General features: G+C 50.8%; 1 protein-coding gene across 20 annotated transcripts in view; it reads right to left on the bottom strand.

Annotated features, from left to right (window-relative positions):
- Nucleotides 1–3,066: 3,066 nt before the first annotated feature.
- Nucleotides 3,067–18,249, bottom strand: part of Myo18a (myosin XVIIIA) — a 101,586-nt gene continuing 86,403 nt past the window's right edge. For 12 of the 20 annotated variants that reach the window (XM_023719869.1, XM_023719872.1, XM_023719873.1 and 9 more), the window contains 6 exons: nucleotides 16,574–16,759; nucleotides 16,188–16,327; nucleotides 15,306–15,350; nucleotides 11,706–11,828; nucleotides 8,842–10,133; nucleotides 4,246–4,335 (listed from right to left, as the gene is read on the bottom strand). In XM_023719869.1, coding sequence (XP_023575637.1) covers nucleotides 8,846–10,133; nucleotides 11,706–11,828; nucleotides 15,306–15,350; nucleotides 16,188–16,327; nucleotides 16,574–16,759 — 1,782 coding nt within the window. In that variant the 3' untranslated portion in view covers nucleotides 4,246–4,335; nucleotides 8,842–8,845. Of the gene's footprint in view, nucleotides 4,336–8,837; nucleotides 10,134–11,705; nucleotides 11,829–15,305; nucleotides 15,351–16,187; nucleotides 16,328–16,573; nucleotides 16,760–18,249 lie in introns of all 20 variants that reach the window. The other 8 variants (XM_023719884.1, XM_004635389.2, XM_023719887.1 and 5 more) reach the window with 4 other exon arrangements.

Raw genomic sequence — 18,249 nt, 5'->3', positions numbered from 1 at the left:
TTTGTTTTCACTGCTGCAGGTGGACACCACTCAGGAGGCGAAAAGTCACAGCCCCAATTCAGCATAACTTGGCACATTATTACTACCCATGTCTGAGACTGTCCACCAGGCCAGAGATTTTAGATAAGACTATGTGGTAGGGGAAGATGAAAGGAGGGCGGTGGCTCACAGTAGCAGGCAAGGGCAGATGATCATAGACTGAGCTGGAATGTTGCTATGTAAAAGGTGATAAAGTGTTCCAGCTTCCCTGAGAACCAGCTTAGAGAAAATGAAAAGGGAACAGAAAGCATTAAGGTTAGATTTAAGGCAGCACTTTCTCAAGGGGATGATAATGGGGCCTTTCATTCAGTAACCAAGGAAGGCTGTGGACTCATCTCCCTCCCTTCTACTTCTGGGGCCTTTGGGAATCCGTCTTCCAGCCCCACACAGCTTGCTTGTGGGAAGGGAATGAATGAGATGACTTTAAAAGTCCCCACCACTCCGATAGGAGCTTCTTTCCTCCATGGGCCTCCTGGGCTCTTTGCTGAGGATGAGGACAGCGGTTGTTCAGGCTCCGGGACCCTAGGGGGAGAAACAGCAGTCATGGCATCTCTTGCAACACGCTCCCTGCCAAATTGATTCAAATTGGCTTGGATATGAACATATGATTAAAGGAGCAGCGCGATTCATTTATCAGGAGAGATTAAAGAGCGGCATCTGCGCAGCCTAGCTGGGGGACAATTAAGGAGCAAATCGCTAAGTGTCTGTGCCACCAGGCACAGGGGTGGGGGATGGGAGGACAACTGGGATGATCTGCCAAGGGGACACAAGGACAAAAGGAGGTAGCTCAGGGGTCACTGCCTGCTACTGTAATCGCTGGGTACTATGAGGAGTCCTGCAGGGCCTTGGTTCCCACCCTTGCCTCTTTATTCAGCAGATGGAGGAGTCTTGAGAGGTTGAGATTAGATGGCAGGATCTAGCAGGGTGGCTCTGAGCATGCCCCAGGACAGATTGGCTTTGTTTTGCAGGAGTCATATTCACCTCAGAGGCCAGAGAAGCCAGGAGTGCACAGGTGAAGGCAGGAGCCTCTGGAGCTCTTCAGGTGCACCCCAGGGAAGATGGGTTCTGGTGGCCCTTAGCGCACTGGACTCCTCCGGGAGTTGGTGCTGAGGGAACTGTCTCTCTCTCAGCCTGGAGCCCAGCACACTGGCCAAAGGGCTTTGCTGAAACTTGGAAAAGCATTGGTCATTTGAGATGATGTCCTTCAGCTTCCCCAGATAGCCAGTGACATCTTTACCACCATCTCTTTCCCTACACCAGGATCTTTACTCAAGCTTTCTAAAACACCTGTCCCAGCAATATCTACCTGTGGAAACACTACCCTTTCTTCCAGTCCCAGCCCAAAATACCAGCTCCTTTTGGAATCCTTCCCAGGCCCTCTGCTCCCCCAGAGAATGTTTCCCTCCGTAATATGGCTATTATGCTTTATTCTATATGGGTCTGCTCCAGCCCTAGTCCACAAGCCCCAGGAGGACAAGCACTAGGATTTAGTCCTCTACTCATCTCAAGCCTGCAGGTGCAGCATGGATTTTGTGTGCCTAACTCTCCCACTAGAATTTACCCACTTTAGGAAGGAAGGGACTTCATCCATGCTCAACACCTCAGAAAGTAACTAGATCACAACAGGAAGTTATGAAATATTTTTCAACTGGTGGGCAAATGAATCTATGAACGATGCAACTCTTCTGAGTTGAGCAAAGCCCTTTACTGTAGGCCAAGCTACCGGAGTCTGATGGTAGTAGACTCTCCAGTGAACCAGAAGCTGGATTTGGTTTGGGTGAACAGAATTGGGAACTTGTCACCAGATGGCAGAGTTTGTCACACTAGTTCCTGGGAGAGAGAGAAAATAAAAGCAGGAGTAAAAGATGTGAATGATAGAATGGAACATGAGTCAATAGTTTTTCTTTTTAGTAACTTTATTTTTATGCTTCTATTTTGGGGGCAGTGTCCTTTGTTAAACTGGATCCATTTCACACTTGTTTGTGTGGGGGTGAATTTTCTTTTTATCTTTCTTGACCTTTTGGGTGGCTGATATCAGTTTAGCCTTGACATGAGGGTTGTCTGATTCCCTGCCCAAATTGCTTGATTAATAAAGAGATTACAACTGGCAGTGTTAGAGGAGGAGGAAGGGGAAGTGAGCATCATTGGTTTTTGGGGTGTTTTTTGGAGCCGGGGATTGAACTCAGCCCCTGCGTTTGCCAGAGAAATGCTTATTCTACTAAGCCATCTCCCTGGCCCTTGTCACTGGGTTTTTACCCCTTTACACGAGCTGCCTCTTAGCTCTTGACGGGACAAGGCATGGACTGGGACTGCAGATAGGGCATAGATCCCAGCTGGATTCAAGTTGCCCTTTGGCTAAGGCTGGGTTGGAAGTCACAGCGAGTCCTATCAAAATTTGATAAAATAAAATTCACCTTTGAGTGCAGTGAGATAGCTCAGTGGACTAAGCACCTGCTTAGGCAAGCACAGGGACCGGGGTTTGAGCCCCCATACCACATGCCATGCCGGCCCTGCCCCAGGCATGCTGAGCCAGCCACCAAGACTGAGCACAGTGGTGTATTCCTGTAATCCCAGCACTGGGGAGGCTGAAAACAGGAGGATCACTATTAGTCTGAGAAGCATAGTGAGACTCTGTATGAAATACATAAATTTAAAAATAACAACAAAGTTTATCTTTGGAATGACTAAAATTAAGCTATGAGAAGGCCTTGAAGAGAGAGAAAAAGAGAGAGATGAGATAGAGAAGAGAGAGAAGAGAAAAAGATCTCATTGGTGGGACCTAACAATCACATAGGCAGCAGGGGCTAGGGAAGGTAAGGCTTGGACTTTAATGCACAGGTAAGGGCCGTGTCTCCATCGGTCTCCCTGTCCTGCGACCTCTGCTCACCACAGAGGGCAAGACTAGTGGCACTGGTCAGATATAGGAACAGGCCTCTCCTGCATCCCCAACAGAATCCTCCTTTTTCCCCCACAGTGACCACATAGTGGCCTTCCCTGGGCCTGAAGGAAGAGGCAGGAAACATGGTGTAGCCAGGAGGAAAGGGGCCTTTATTTCCATACGTCAGGTAAACAGGGAGAGCACAGCCCAGTGAATACAAACCAATTGCAGGAGAGAAAGGGGACAGCAGACTGGAGCAGCAGCAGGCACTGCCTGTGGGTCTCCGAGTCTGATGGAGGTGACAGGATAACCTTTGGAAGGGAACCTGGGACCTCCAGAAAGATTACTGCCATGTCTGGAGGAAGAGGAAAGACGTAGGCTCAGGATGAGGTGAGGGTTCGTGTGTGATACACACCAGCATTGGGCCACGCTCCCATCTCCAGCTGTTCCCACCGAAAACCCCACCCAAGATGTTTCCCTTCGGGTGGAGCTTACTGTAGGCAACGTGGACAGAGGGGAGGGACGCAGTGCTTGGCAAGCCCTGCTGCGGCATAGGTGGAATGGGTTCACTCTTAAATAGGTCATTGCACTTCACGCAGATGGGACGAAGAGGGTGGGTGGGGCTGGCAGTGCCAATGGCACCACAGTGCGACAGCTTGCTTAGCCCAACCCCGAAGCACCTGACAGCCCTCCCCACCAATCTCCCTGGGTGGTTGGAGAAGTAAAGATGAAGAGGAGATTCCCGAGTCCCTGGGCCTGGCTGCTGCTGCAGCCCCTCTCACTCTCAGGGATGCAGTTGGGATAGAGAGGTTGGGTATTTAAATTAAAAAGTAAATAGACAGCAGGCACTGAGAAGAGAAAGCCCTCACCCCAGACCAGAGGGAAAGAGTGGCTATTCCCTCCTCTGACTCCTCCCTGGGGACCCAGCAGCCATGAGTGGCCCAGGCAGCAAACTGTCCACCGTCCCTGAGCAGGGGGCTGAGATGGAGGTCAACTTGCTGGCTCCATGCAGTGATGGGTCACCCACCACTGCCAATGGTGGCCCAGGGTAGAAGCTACGAGTGGCATTTTTGAGCAAAAAGTTCTCTTATCAGAACTCCTCTTCCCCCCACCTCTTCCACGTGGAGATCTCAGACACCCACAGCCTAGACAATCCCTCTGATAGCAGAGGTTTGGGGTGTTGCCCTTGCAGATCGGGCAGGTGGAGGGACTGGTGCGCTGCCACTTCCTGGGAGGCAGCCAGGCTGGGAGGGCTGTGAGCCACTCCCCTGGGCTACGCATCGGTCTCCATCAGCTTGGCCTCTGTGTCGCTGTCACTCAGATAGTTGTGGGAGTACCGGGGTCTGGATGTGCCGTCCGGAGGGTCGTGCTCATCATCTGACTGGCCAGGGGGAGGGGACTTCCAGTGGCTGGTGGGGCTGCAGGGAAAAAGGAGCAAGGTCACAGAGAGAAGACACTCTTACGCTGTGGCACCAAAGCCTTTGGTTCAGGGGAGGCCCACAAAGCCATGTCAGAGCGCTCTAAGAAACCAGATGTTGCTTAGTGGAGACTTTCCTTGGCTAAGAGTCAGAGAAAAGAGCATGTTGTTTTGACTTGGAAAGCTTTTGAAAATCCTATGAGAGCGGCTGGGGAGATAGCTCAGTGGAATAAGTGCTTGCCTGGCAAGCGCAAGGTCCTGAGTTCAATCCCTGGTACCACAAAAAAAAAAAAAAAAATCCTATAAGAGGGATGCTAAAGAGCGATGGGTTAGAGAGTTAAGCAGGCATAAGAATCAGCAGCAGATTCCTGGGTCCTTCCTCTCAGAAATTTTGACTTAGTAGCTCTTATGTGGGACCCAGAGATTCTGCATTTTCAGCTCCTTCCCCAGAAGATGCAGGTGCAGACCATCCATGAATCACACTAATGGAGGCCAGCGGTCTGGGGATTATGTGGTCGTAACATGTGCAAGGCATCTCCCAGGTAAATTACTCCTAAAATGATTCCTTCAGAGACAAACAGAAGGTAGAAACCCTTGACTGTGGCATCCTCTGTTTACCCCAAAGAATAGAGTCTCAGGACGATCTCTGTTTTTGGAAGCTCAATGGGAAAAATTAAAGCCCTACCCCTATATAGTCCTCATGAGGCCGCTGGCTCTGGAAGCCTCCAGTTATTCCTCTAAAGACAAGCAGCACCATCCCCAGATGGAGCGGGATCACCATGCTAAAAAGGAAGATGGGATCTCATCTCCTGGCTCCACTCACCCTTTTCTTTCTTTCCCAAAGCCTTGATGCCACCTCCTACTCCTCCTGCCTTCACTGTCACCACCAGCTCAAGTGCACTATAATTTCAACACCACTGGAGAAATGCAGCCTTTACCTCTACCAGTGCCAGGTACACAGTCAGGTCCCTGAGGCTGCTGCCCTGTGCTCTGAGCAGCAGAGGGACAGACTGGCTCCCAGATCCTAGAGAGACTCTACTTGGGGAAAAAGAGATTCTATGATTCCTATGGCCTACTTTTCTGATTTGAGAACTTGAGAAAGATCCTTTATTTTAAAATCCAATCACCACACCACAAGTGGAGAAAGAGGGCTCTGGAAGGAAAAAGAGCCACATTCTTAGCTTCCTCCAAGGTGTAGGCGAGAGATCCAGGGCAAAGGTGTCTGATTCTTGCGAGCCATGCTATGCATAGAATACGACAAGGAAGCTGCTCAAAGAGATGAAACATCTTGCCCAAGGTCCTGCAGCCAGCAAAAACCCAGACCTGAACTTCAAAGCCTTGGGAGGACTCAACTCTGTCACTATACTGGATAACTGAGCAGAAATAAGACCAAGCGTGAATTTTCCTGCTGCCCTGGTGAGTGCCCAGGGGTGTGTAAAGACAGGTCTCTCCACGTCAGTGCCTCCCCACCCCCAGGACGGGAGGAAGAGCTTGAGAGAATACATGTTCAATTATACAAAATGGCTTAGGACTGGGGCAGTCTGGCTAATAGTTATCTATTTCTCATGAATGAATTAACATTTTTTTAAAGGAACCAAAATAGCACAAAACACACTTAACACAAACTACACTGAACATAAATGAGCCTTACTTTGATGGGCCCAAGGCACTTAAGGATTCTGAGATATCTCTGGGACAAAATTATAAAGCTCAGCAATAACTGTGCAACACAGAAAAAAATAGGGGTTATTTCAGCTGTAGGTTATCCGAATTCTCTATTTGTGGGAGTCTGGCTTTGTTTTTATTTTCTACACAGAATTGCTGGGCACCCAGTGCTAAAGTTCTGCTATTAGATAAAGAAATGTCTGGCGTTGAGGAAGGACAGTGGGATTATTTTGTAGATGGAAGACAGCGGGCGGCGAGGCAGGTATCAGAGCTCCAGATGCAAATAAGGTGCTGCTAGAGGCCCCTAGCCTGTGTGAATTGCTCAGTCATGGCTCTGTGGTCCAGGCCTTCCCCCATTCCTTTGCTCACATTCTAGAAACTTCAGGAAATAACCATCAGGTTTTTATACTGTTCTACCTTGCCACTAGGCAGGAGTGGAGGTAGCCAGGGACACGGTAAACTCTGTTTTCCTTTTTCCTAAGCTGCGGATCCACAGGATCCCCTGGCTTCTACCTTGCACTCTCTTTAGCCATTCGCCATCAGCAGGCAGTTCCCCTCCTCCCCAGGGCAAGAGTCAAGGCTGGCAACTGGAACATTTTAACCAAATTGTTTAAAAAGCCTTCCTCCCCACAAGCCAGTGTCTCCTACTCCAGGCTGTCACAAACAATTTGGTACATAAGCTAATTCCTGCTGGGAGAGAGCCCAGGGTAGCAGTTCCCTCCCCTGACTTTGCTGGGATGCTACACTTACGTTCTGAATTTTTGAATTTTCACTGATGCACATCATCAGATGGGAAGCTAAGCTTCAGCTCTGTCCCCACCCCTACCCCAGTCCTTGGCAGTATATCCACTTCACAGTCGGTGAGTGCTGAGAGCCAGCCAGGCCCTCCCTCCACTGCCTTTTTGATCCAGCTTGGTGCTGGTTGGCTAAGTCCTGGGTGGAGGCCACTCAACCAATGGCAAATCCAGTCCTCCGCCTCTGAGCCACTCCTGCTCTCCTGGTACACAAGGGGAACTAAGCTGGTCGATGGCAGAAGAAACAGGCTTTTTGCTTTTTTGTTCTTTCTGGCTGTCAGGTCATGGGTGACAGTGGGCTGAGGGCATTGGGATCTGAAATCTGCCAGTCACTAGTCAGCATGGGATGGCCCAGTGAGGCCAGTGTTTCCTTAGGCAGGGTGCAGAAAGGCCTGGCTTTTTTGTTTTGCTTTGTTTTTTCTTTTTCAATGCTTTCTAGATTTCTGTTTCCACCTAACCACTGACTTCCTGCCCCAGAGGTGCAGGGCACTTAGCAAGGCTGCGAAGGGGAAGCTGAAATGGCAGACCAAATATTTTGACTCTTGTGTTTTTTCATACAGAGCTGATAACTACTCTCTAGAGCAACTGAGATGCTTCCTGCTCTCCCTGGAGCCCTGTGAAACCATCTGCCACATGGGTGAAGCAACAGAGCTGTGTGTGTAGATCTAGGGCTTGGTTTTAGAACAGTTCAGGGATGAGTTGGCCATATGCTGGTCTGGGTTCACATTCTACCTCCCCTACCCCACCCACAGCCCCAATCCTGTCCTGTCACCCATCTCTGAGCAGCTGCAGGTAACATTCACGTCCACTTCTCCACTGTTTAAAGGGACCTTCAACTGATCACTTTTGTTATACCCAACTAGAGTCAGTGGATTTGTCCAGCTGCTCCACAGCACAAGCATGCGACAGGTGTGTGTTAGTTCATGCATCTGGGAAACAATCGCCTGTACCCCAGGGGGCCACACGCTGGGGTTGTACCTCCTGGGAAGCAGCAAGCTTGGCCTGAAGAGTACCAAGCCGCAAACACTTCATATAGCTGGGGTGATCCAAAATGTCACTGCCCACCAGGGAAACAGCAACAATAGGATTCCAGTGAGTCAAGCTCTGCCTCTCTTCCACAGTGGGGGTGTGGGCATAAAGGGCCTAACTCCCCACAGGGAGAAGAGCTGGGGGAGGCAGCAGAGCCAGGAGGGGGCTGTCACTCAGCAGCTGCTAATTTCTATTCATTAGAGCTTTACAAGATGAGCAGAACCGAGGTGACGCCCATGTGTGGGCTGCGTGCGAGTGGGAGGCTGGGGAGAGCGTCAGGCATCTCCTGGGTCTGCTGTTGGGTGTGGTGCCATGTGGGCGGTAGTCCTGTCCTCTGAGGCTTGAGATCCATGCCAGGGAGGAGGAGGGTGGCTCTGGTAGCTGGGGAAAGCACAGCAAACAACCACATGCTAAATGTGGCTACTGATGCACCGATCCACAGAAGGGTATCAGCTAGGGTCCTTTCAGGGGCTAGCTTGACAAGGCCATGCATGTATGAAAGTTCTTAAACGGGTGCTGCCTGGCACCGGCATTTCACCTGTGTGCTCTACCTTGAGCTACTGAAGTAGTTATGAGTAAGAGTGTTGGAGTTAAACAGACCCCATTCAGCGACTGGCAACACTGCTTCCCAGCTGTGTGACTCTGACAAGTGATTTAAGCTCTCGGAGCCTTGGCTTTCTCTTCTATGAAACAGGGCTCATCAGGCATTTGCTATGGGGCTGTTGTGAGAATTAAATGTATAGTGTGGCACGGTGGGGTGGGCCTTGGCTGAGCATAAGGACTTAGTATGTAAGAGCTATAATCAACATTCCCAGAAAGTTCAGCTGCCTGGGCTCGGGACTCAGTAACGAACCATCTTGGCTGGTCCTTGCTCTCTGAGGTAGCTAGGCAGCTCTCCAAGGCCAGGCTGGCCCAAGAGGAGCACAGGGAGGGCCTAAGGGTGGCTAGTGGGGCAGGGAGCAGTTAGTTCCTGCTGGGTGGGACACACCATGCTGCACGCCACACCAGGTGTCACCTACTACACTAGTCGCTCTCGGGCCGGTACAGGTACCGCATCATCAGGCTATCCACCTCTTTCTTGCGCTGCTTCTCCTCCTTCTTGGACTTCCGCTCAGTCTCCTCATTTTCTGTGGCTGGACCCTTCTTCACACTTGAGTGGCTGTGGCCTGAGACAGTTGAGCCACTGGATGAGGAGGAGGAGGATTCAGAGGATTCGGACTCTGTCTTGGTTCTCCTTCTTCTTGATTTAGACTTCTTCTTCTTCCGAGAGCGCCCCTTCTTCCGCCGCTTGTGCTCTGAGGAACCTCTGGAGCTGGTACTAGAGCTGGAGCTGGAGCTGGAGCTTCTCCTTTTGCTCCTGCGCTTGCTCCGGCTCTTGTGGCCACCCCGTGACCCAGAGACATCAGCGGCAGAGGCTGAGCGGCGGATGCTGGTGCCTCGCTCTGGGAGGTCCAGCTGGGCACTCCGGGTACTTCGGACGCTCTTCTGGTCATCCTCAGATTCAGGTTCCAGACTGCTCCGTTGGAATGTGACAGGCTTATAGCTCAGCACTTCATTGATGGCAGCTTCCAGGTCTGGGTCCAGGTAGGAGTGACGGCTGACAGAGCGGATGCTGGAGCCCAGAGGCTCATCAGTGGCCGAGGCCACGCCATGTGGCTGAGGTGGCACAGACAGACTGCGGGCCAGTGATGGGTGGCTGAGCTGTGAGTGTGCTTCATTCAAGGCCATACTGGCTCCATCATCCCACTCATCCAGGCAGCTCCGGCCCAGGGACAGGCGAGAGTCAGGGCTCTCTCGGCCCACGCCTGAAGTCTGGCTCCAGGCAGGGCTTAAGGTCCTTGACAGGCTGTCAAGGCGGGAGGTACTGCGGCGGGAGCTGGGTGAGCCTGACAGTGAGAAACTGAGGGAGGAGCGGGCTCCTTCCTCACCTGACCCATGGCGTGTGGCTGAGGAAGCCCGGCTTACCGGTGCAGAGACTGTGGAGGCTCGGTCAAAGTCTGAGCCCCACCGCTTCTCTAGCCCCCTGCTGGCTCGGCTCCCAGTCTCTGAAAAGATGGAACCACAGTCATCTGGCTCCTTGGACCTCTTGTCCCGGACTGGTTCTTCCCTCAGACCTGTGCGGGGCTTCCTGGGGGGCCTCTCGGGGGAGGCAGCACGCTTGGTCAGGGTGGTAAAGAGCGAGTCCTCATCCCCTGTGCCTCCAATGGAATCCTTCAGGATGAGCCTCTTGCGGTAGCTGAGTGAGCTCTGCGCAGAGGCTGGCCTCTCCTCCGCCCCCTTGCCCTCCTTCGGGAGGCTGTTGAGGGCCGTTCTAAGGGGGACGTGAGGCCCGGAGGAGAGGCCCCCGAGTCCAGTACATGCAAGGCAGGGAGGGGGAGAGAGGGGGAGAAAGGGAGAGAGAGAGAGAGAGAGGGGGAGAGAGGGGGAGAGAGAGAGAGAGAGAGAGAGAGAGAGAGAGAGAGAGAGAGAGAGAGAGAGAGAGACCACATATTAAACCTCCAGAATAAAGACACGGGGGAGGGAGGAGAAAAGAGGAGAAAACGACAGCAGCCCTGGCAAAGTGGTGGCAAGAGTGTGGAGGAAATGAAGCAAAATAATTTGCGTCAGTGAAAATAGCTTCATGGAGAATGTCATGTAAATTAGACTATTGTTCTATTTCATCACTTTTCCCCCTCTAAAACGTTTAGTTCAATTTATTTCATTGTCAACTACCTGGAGCCTCATGCCACGCAGTGGTGAACGGCAGTAGGGTGGGGAAGGCAGCATTATCTGCAATAACAAAATGTTGTTTGGCCGAATAAATCAAGTCAATTAGAGGGGGCTGCTGGATGCTGGTTATGAGGGGTTGGGCCTGGGGAAGGGGCTTTGGGGGAGCTGGAGGAGGGGAAAGGATATTATTTTGTCTACCCATTCCACCAACAGTCATTAGGAGGGGTTGGGGGGCATGCTTTGGAGGATTAGGATAGGGGGCTCCGTGTGTGGGGGCTGGGGGATGGGAGGCACAATCAGCAGGCATGTGGCCACAGGAGGAATGGGAGCTGAGGACCGCTGTTCCTCCCTGCCGCTGTGCAGGCCAGTGGCTTGGGAAAGGGAGAAGCCTAGGCTTCCAGAGGTAGCTGTCAATATTCTCAGAAGATTATGACAGGCTAGAAAATAGGGGAGCAAGTTTCACTAGTGGATGTGCATTGTCAAGAAGCCTCTGGGCAGGTGGTGAAAAGATTAGAGAAAGGAAAGAATGAGCAGAGAGAAAGAGATAGAAATGTGCCTGTGGCTATGACAGGACTCTGAGGAATAGTGAGTTTTCTACTGCTAGTTTCATAAGGACAGCAGACCCAGAGCTGGATCACTCTCAGTCTTTTTTTTTTTTTTTTGTATTTTTTTTCAGGGAAGGGTTTACAGGGTGTTCAGCGTCTCACTACTAGATGAGACTCTTAGTGATCTGCCTGTTTACAGCCTCCCAAGAGCTGGGATTACAGGCATGCACCACCACGCCTACAGTCTTTTTTTTTTTTTTTTGTATTTTTTTTAGGGAAGGATCTACAGGGTGTTCACTACCTCTCTCAGTCTTGAGCCAAGGGCCCAAGCTATGAGGTGGCTTCATTACATTTACTGAATAAGTAGCTGATGATAAAGTTAAACCTACACTAGAGTCCTAAACCTCACAGGAAAACATTAGCTAGGAAAAATAAGGGAGACGGAGCTTGGCTTAGAAGAAGTAAGCCTCTTCCTAGGCACATTCCACAGGTTAGGAGACACCTGGGCCTCTCATGTAGGAGAGTGACACAGGTGGCGTGAGGCCTGTCTTCCTGGCGCCAATGTACTGCTCATCCACTCCTGGTAGCCCAAGACGACTTCTTCTCCCAGCCCAAGGCCTCATACTTACCTGGAACTCTTCAAGCTGCCATCATCAGAAGCTGCCTTAGAAGGTCCCTTGTTTTTTGACAACCAGGACTTGACCCCGTCGACCCGGTCCTCCAGCTCTGAGTCCACATCAGAGTCCCCCTCACTGTAGGGGTGAGGAGCAGATAGGTAGGCAAAGCTGGGCAGGAGGCAATTGTCCACTTCCCAGAAGGAGGGCTGAAGAGGAGTAGGGTATGTCTGGGCAGGAGTGGGAAGTAGGCAGCATGCACATTGGTGAGTCAGGGAAAACAGAGGGGTTAGGTGGAGCACACCACTCACAAGGCAAGTGTCCCTACTCGGCAAGTCACACTGTGTGATAGCCACCCAGGAGACCTAAGTATTGGTGATATGCTACTGTCCAGCTGGTCATGACAAAGAGCATGACAGGAAGTCCAATCACTGAGCAATCACACTCAAATGGCTATCAGTTAAAAAGAAGAATCCTGGGCCCTTTAGCTACTCTAAAGTCTTTGCTGCAGTGTTCTGTCTGCCTCACCCCAGACAGTGACTGCCACTGAGGCCATTTTGCATGTCTTTATTATAAAAGCGACAATAGCCATTGGGCAGGAAGAGCAGGGTATGACTCTGAGTGAGTCTGAACCTGGAGGTCTTAGTTGGTGGCAAGACCACCTTAGGTACTGGGTTATGGAGGCATCAGCCATATCCTAGACCCACTCTATGGCTTCTTAAGAATCAGAGAAAGGAAAAGGAGAGGGATGGGTATCTACGTTACTCTGAGGTTGGCAAGGCTTTAGGATCCAGATTGCCCCAAGACATCCAGCTGGGCTCAGAAAGTCCTAGACAAGGGGCCAGAGAGATGGCTCAGTAGTATAAGCACTTGTCTGGCAAAAGCAAGGGCCTGAGTTCAGTCCCCAGGTCCGCAAAAAAAAAAAAGTCCCAGACAGGGCCAACTCTCTGTCTTTTCTTCTATCCCTCAGGCAGCCTCTTGCCCTTGTTCCCCACTCTGACACTTAGCCAGCCTGACCCCAGAACTTGCAGAAAAGCCCAACTGAGTCCAATTCTGAGATAGAGTCATGGTGACCTCCTCACAAAGTAGTTGGGGCTTGGAGATGGCTTCTGAGTGAGAATGCTTTTCAAATCTGGCAAAATGTCTCCTCACGAAGTTCTCCTGCTATGGGTAGGCTGGGATTTCTCTTTGATATAAATTTCTTTTTTTTTTTTTTTAATTTATTTATTTTTTACATTTATTTAGTGTGTGTGTGTGTGTGTGTGTGTGTGTGTGTATGTGTGTGTGGCCAGCTCAGCCCACCAGGGGGCGGCCCTGGCTGGCATGTGGTGCTGGGGATCGAACCGCGGTCCCTGTGCTTTGCCAAGCTTGTTCCAAGTAGGTACTTTAGACCACTGAGCCATCTCTCCAGCCCCTTTGATATAAATTTCTTTTCATCTGTATCAACAGGAGGGGCCCTGGTCCTGAATGGTATTTGTGAATAAACAGCCACACAGGTACACCTATACATATACACACATACATGCACAGGCACACATACCGGAAGAAACCACCAGACTCAGTTCTGGGGACCAAGAGAGCCTGACTCATGGGGAGGGGAAGAAAGTGGCATATTTTATGGGTCTCCATCAAATCTAGAATTATAACAAAGATGAGGCTGGCTGATGCCCCGGGTAAACAGGAGTTTAGCAGACAGCCCCAAAACTGCTAATGCAAGCCTTGTGCCCATCCAAGCCTGGCAGATTTACTGTGGTGTACAGGCCCCATGGAACGCCAATACCACCTGATTTATACACCCTTGCAAAAAACCTCCCTCTGTAGCTTCAGAGCCTATAATTTATCACGGCTGTTCATAACCATATTGATTGCCTTTAGAAAGGTGGTGCTGTATGCATCGCAAAATCTATGTCTACATGTTAAAAGCGTTTCTGTATAAATCTCCCTTAATACTGCACTGTTTACTGCTTTCATTAAGGTTATGGCAATAACAACTGTATCTCTAAGTAAATCGAAACATTATTTTTCTGCCTGCCTTAGCATGCTCACTCGATAACTTGGAGCTGGGGCCCAGAGCTGCTGAGCAAAGAGCCACAGCAACTCTGCCGTCAGAGAGAACCTGGTTAGAACTGCACATTCCCATGCGCCTGCGCTGAGTGCCTGCTGGAGCATGTGTGTGTGTGTGTGTGTGTGTGTGTGTGTGTGTGTGTGCACGCACGCACGCATGCGTGTAAGTCTGTGTGTGCTTGGCACTGGTTTGGAATATGATCCTAAATGCACATTTTTATCGGCCCTCAAAGCTCCTACTGCCCAAGGATGGCAGGGCTGGAACACACAGGGGACAGACTGACACGGGCCTAGAATACGAATTTTTCTCCTTACTTTCAGAGCAGTGAATGGATTGATAAGCTGGCCTTCCTACCCTCACCTTCTCTTTAGTTGCAAGCATCCAGATGAGGTTTGGGTTCTTTTCCTTAAATAATCAGGCCCGTAAACAAACTCCAGGGGCAGCCAGGCTCAGGGGGCAGTTGAAATTTTAAATGGTTGGAATTAAACCTCACGTCAAATACAATTTATGTCTGGGCTCATGTGCTATTAGTTAACTGGGAGCCGAATCGCGGGGGAACAAACAAACGGAGACAGAACGGCGGGGGATATTAATTGTGTGTGACAACCGGGCTCCAGTGGCCCTCTATCACTGTTACACACTATTACATTTATCATTAGCTCTCACGGAGTCCTTTGCATGGCCGCCAGCCCATCCTGACCAGGGGAGGAGGCCTGCCAGGCAAGAGAGTTGGGGAGGAAATCCCGTGCCACACTTAAAAAAAAAAAGCAATCCTGTTGAACTTGACAGAGCATCAGCCAGATCATTTTGAAGGCCTGTGAATCTGCATCTGCTGTCCAGCTCCCACCCAGAAAGAGGGAAAAGATTTCCTGGGCTTCCTGCCACCTGACAGACAGGACAGCACAGACACTCTGGCCCCTCTGCATCAGTGCCTTCAGGGAGCAAAGTAAACATACTGGCCCTGTTCCCTTCCCCTGCCACAGCAGACTGGCCTATGATTAGCTGCCTGAATGCTTTCTCCAAATAAGCAGCTGTTAGACGCCCCTCACCTTCTACCCTTGTCTGCCAAAGGAAAGTGGCAGACCTTAAACACGAAACACATCTGTTCATTTCAGGCAAAGGAGCCCAAGGATGTGGACAAATCCAGACTGAACAGATATTCTCCCAAACAATAGGCCAAGGGGAGGACCATACTTGGCTTCTGAGGAAAGGCCAGCAGAAACTGAGGGAAGTGGACCAGAAGTAGAACCAAAGGAGCCTGAATATTCCTTACTGAGGGAGCTGCCACCCTGCCCACCTCGGTGTGAAGAACACTCCAGGCTTTTGAGGAGCATGCCCCACTGCCTGCCCTCTGCCTCTACCAGGGCCCAGCCCTCCTGGCTCCCAGAGGACAGTCAGCAGTGTTAGCATTAGGGACCAGCTAGGGAGGAGAATGTGGGGAAGCTGTGTCCACATGCGGCATGCAGCAGGGGCCCCATGGGGAGCCCTGTGTTAGGGGTGGTTAGACACCCAACAGGAGAGGCAGAGAGCACATGCGCTCCAGTCCTCACAGTTTATTCTTTCTTTTCTGATACTTTGTCACCATATCCTGCAAACTGGAAACAGAAAGAAAATGGTGGGTAAGGGGACCAGAAAAATCAAACAGAAAAATCAATGGTGGACCCCTCAGCTGAAGCTCTCTCTCTTCAGTAAGGTTGGCTGAGACCAAGCTGGTGGGGTGGATGGGATACTTTTGTCCTCAGAACCCAGCCTGGGCCACCCTGAGCACCTGTCTCCAATCTCAGAGGGGCAGGAGGTGACCTGGACCTACCTACCTGTAATAGGGCGCCTGGACCTGAATTGGGAAGGGGGCAGATCTGTGAGTTGCCCAGTCTGGTCTCAGGTAGCTTTGCCAGGGCCTGGCCCCACCCCCACACTGCTGGTCTTCCTGCTTTGTGACTTTCTCCTTAGCCTAGGACTACAAATCTCTCTCTCTCTCTCTCTCTCTCTCTCTCTCTCTCTCTCTCTCTCTCTCTCTCTCTCTCCTAAACCATTCCCTGGGTAGGTTTTATGAGAGAAAATCTCTAGCACAGTAACAAGGCACCACAGCCTTTAAATCTCTGCTCTCCCCAGAGGGGGGCAGGCACCATCGGAAATGCGGCTAAACGGGGGAATAACTCATTTAGAATAGGCAGAGCTGGAGAGCCAGACCCTCAGGAAGCCTGGGGAGGGGAGCATAGGGCTGAGGGGAGGGTGCTTACCCTCAGTACTTGCTCCAGCCCCAGCTCCCCTAGGCCCAAGTTCAGGTTTGGATCCGCAGCAAAGGGGAGAGTTCAGTGGGTGTTTCAGTGATGGGGGGGGGCAGAGGATGCAGCTGTCCCCTACGGCCTGGTTCCAGAGGTGGTTAAGAGTGTCATCATGCTAGCCACAATGCCACAGAGACTACCTCTCACCTGTTGATGAGGTCCTCATTCTCGTCACTCTCCATCTCATCCTCAATGGCAGCCTGCAGGTCCCCGATACGCTTGAACGCCAGCTTTAGGTCGGCCTGCAGGCTCTGGTTAGCAGCTTCCAGGCTCTCCAGGTCCATCTCCTAGGAAGAGGGGGAGGGGATCCAGTGTGCCAGGGATCCAGAAGGAGCTGCAGCAAGTCTCTGCCAGCTCTGTGTGCTCAGGGCTTGCTGGGTGGTGGGACCTGGCCTCGCCTGGGAGGGATTGGTGCCACTCATGGCACCAGTCTGTGCTAGGGGCTGTCCTACTAACAACAAGCCCAGGCAGAGGTGGGTATCTGGTTCTCCTCAGAATCTCCAGCTCAGGTCCGGGAGAAGTGGGGGCATTACCAGTTCATGCTTCTTGCGGCTTGCTTCAGCCTCCTTCCTGGCGAGCTCGCCCATCTCCTCCTTGGTGTCCCTGAGCTGCCGCTGTAACCTCTTGTTCTGTTCTTTCTCTCGGTTCTCAGCTGCAGTGTGCTGATCCCGCTCCTCAGTCAGCTTTTCCATGTTTTCCTTGAGCCGGTTAGCCAGGCTCTGAGCAGGCAGATAGAAAGACCCTCATGAGGTCACTCTCCATCTCATCCTCTCATACCTCATCCTCTGAGGTAAGTCCCTCATCAGACAGGCAGAAGAGAGTGCATTAGGGTTTTGTATCTGGCTCCAGCCAGGCTCTGGCTTCACACCTTTGGCTGTATGGCAAGCAGCAATTCAAGCCCTCTAGGCTTCTTTGCTTTTCTGTAAAATGATGAGGACAACAGCTGCTCCTTACTCTTTGAGGACTAAGCAAGGCAATGAATGGGAAGGAAGGGGTGGGATCATGCTGTGGTCATTATTATTGTGCCAAAACAGAGAGAGTCTGCATCGAACATGTAGGTGTCTCTGGGGAGCCTGGGTATGCCAGGGGGGTGTCTCTGTGCTCATCAGGGCAGCATTTGTCAGAGTCTGAACCACAACCCCCAAAAGTTAGATTCTGGTCTCAGAGGTGACTGGTTTATTGAGACTTCCTAGGTTAGCAGGAGACTGCAGAGTCCTCAGATTTGAAAAAGAGATTTTTCTCTCTAAGACTAATGAATTGTTCTTCCCCAAAAAACTTGAACAGATTTTTCCATGGTCACGGAGGAAAATGCTGAGCAAGAATAACATGGAGCAAAAAATAAAATAAAATAAAATAAAAAAATAAAAAAATAAAATAAATTATAAAAAAAAAAAAAAAAGAATAACATGGAGCCAGGGACAGAGTGTGAGGGAAGGATTCCACATCTGGGTCTAATCCTAGTTCTACCACTGATGGACTTCCCTAGCCTTGTTTCCAAAGTAACAGACTCAGGTTACAAGGTTGCTAAGGGCCATTTGTGTTCAATACTATGAGTCCAAACCACAATACAGTCTTGCTGAGCAGAAAGGAACCAGGGATCCACAAGAAAAGGAGATAAATCCAGCAGATTGGTCCTGTGTCTACCAGCCTGGAGGCTTTTCTGCCCCGACAGCTTTGTGACCAAGGGCAACTCATATAACCCTTTCTTGTACATGTATAGGGGATCAAAATATTACCAACTATCTTGGGGCTGTGGGGGCCAGAAAATGAACTGTGATGTTTCTTCTGTCCTTCCTAAGATTTGGGACCCTGCTCTGAGAGTTTCAGGCATACTTTCCTGTGCCAAGGTTACCAATGCCCTTGGATGCCCATGTGTTTCCATCCCTGCTTCCTGGACTGAGGGCTTGGTGGGGCAGGTGGCAGGGCTGCTTCTCAGAAATCATATCCATGAACACAAGTCTCAGACAGGACTGACAATACTCAAACAATTGTTGATAAGCTCACGAAGGAAAATTTTAAAATAAGGCAAGAGGGGTATAAATGCAGAGATAATTCTGCCTGCCTGTTTTCCTATCTGCTGTAGTAGACAGGGAAGGCTAGATCATGCTGGCTTCCAGAGACTGGAAGAGAAAGGACTGAATTGGAGGAAGGAGGGTCACAAAGATGAAGAAAAGAGATAGAGATGTGTGTGTGTGTGTGTGTGTGTGTG

Source organism: Octodon degus, unplaced genomic scaffold (genome assembly GCF_000260255.1).
Source record: "Octodon degus isolate 3935 unplaced genomic scaffold, OctDeg1.0 scaffold00072, whole genome shotgun sequence".
NCBI lineage: Eukaryota > Metazoa > Chordata > Mammalia > Rodentia > Octodontidae > Octodon > Octodon degus.
Note: the sequence above shows the minus strand (reverse complement) of the source record. Positions and strands in the feature narration are given on the sequence as shown.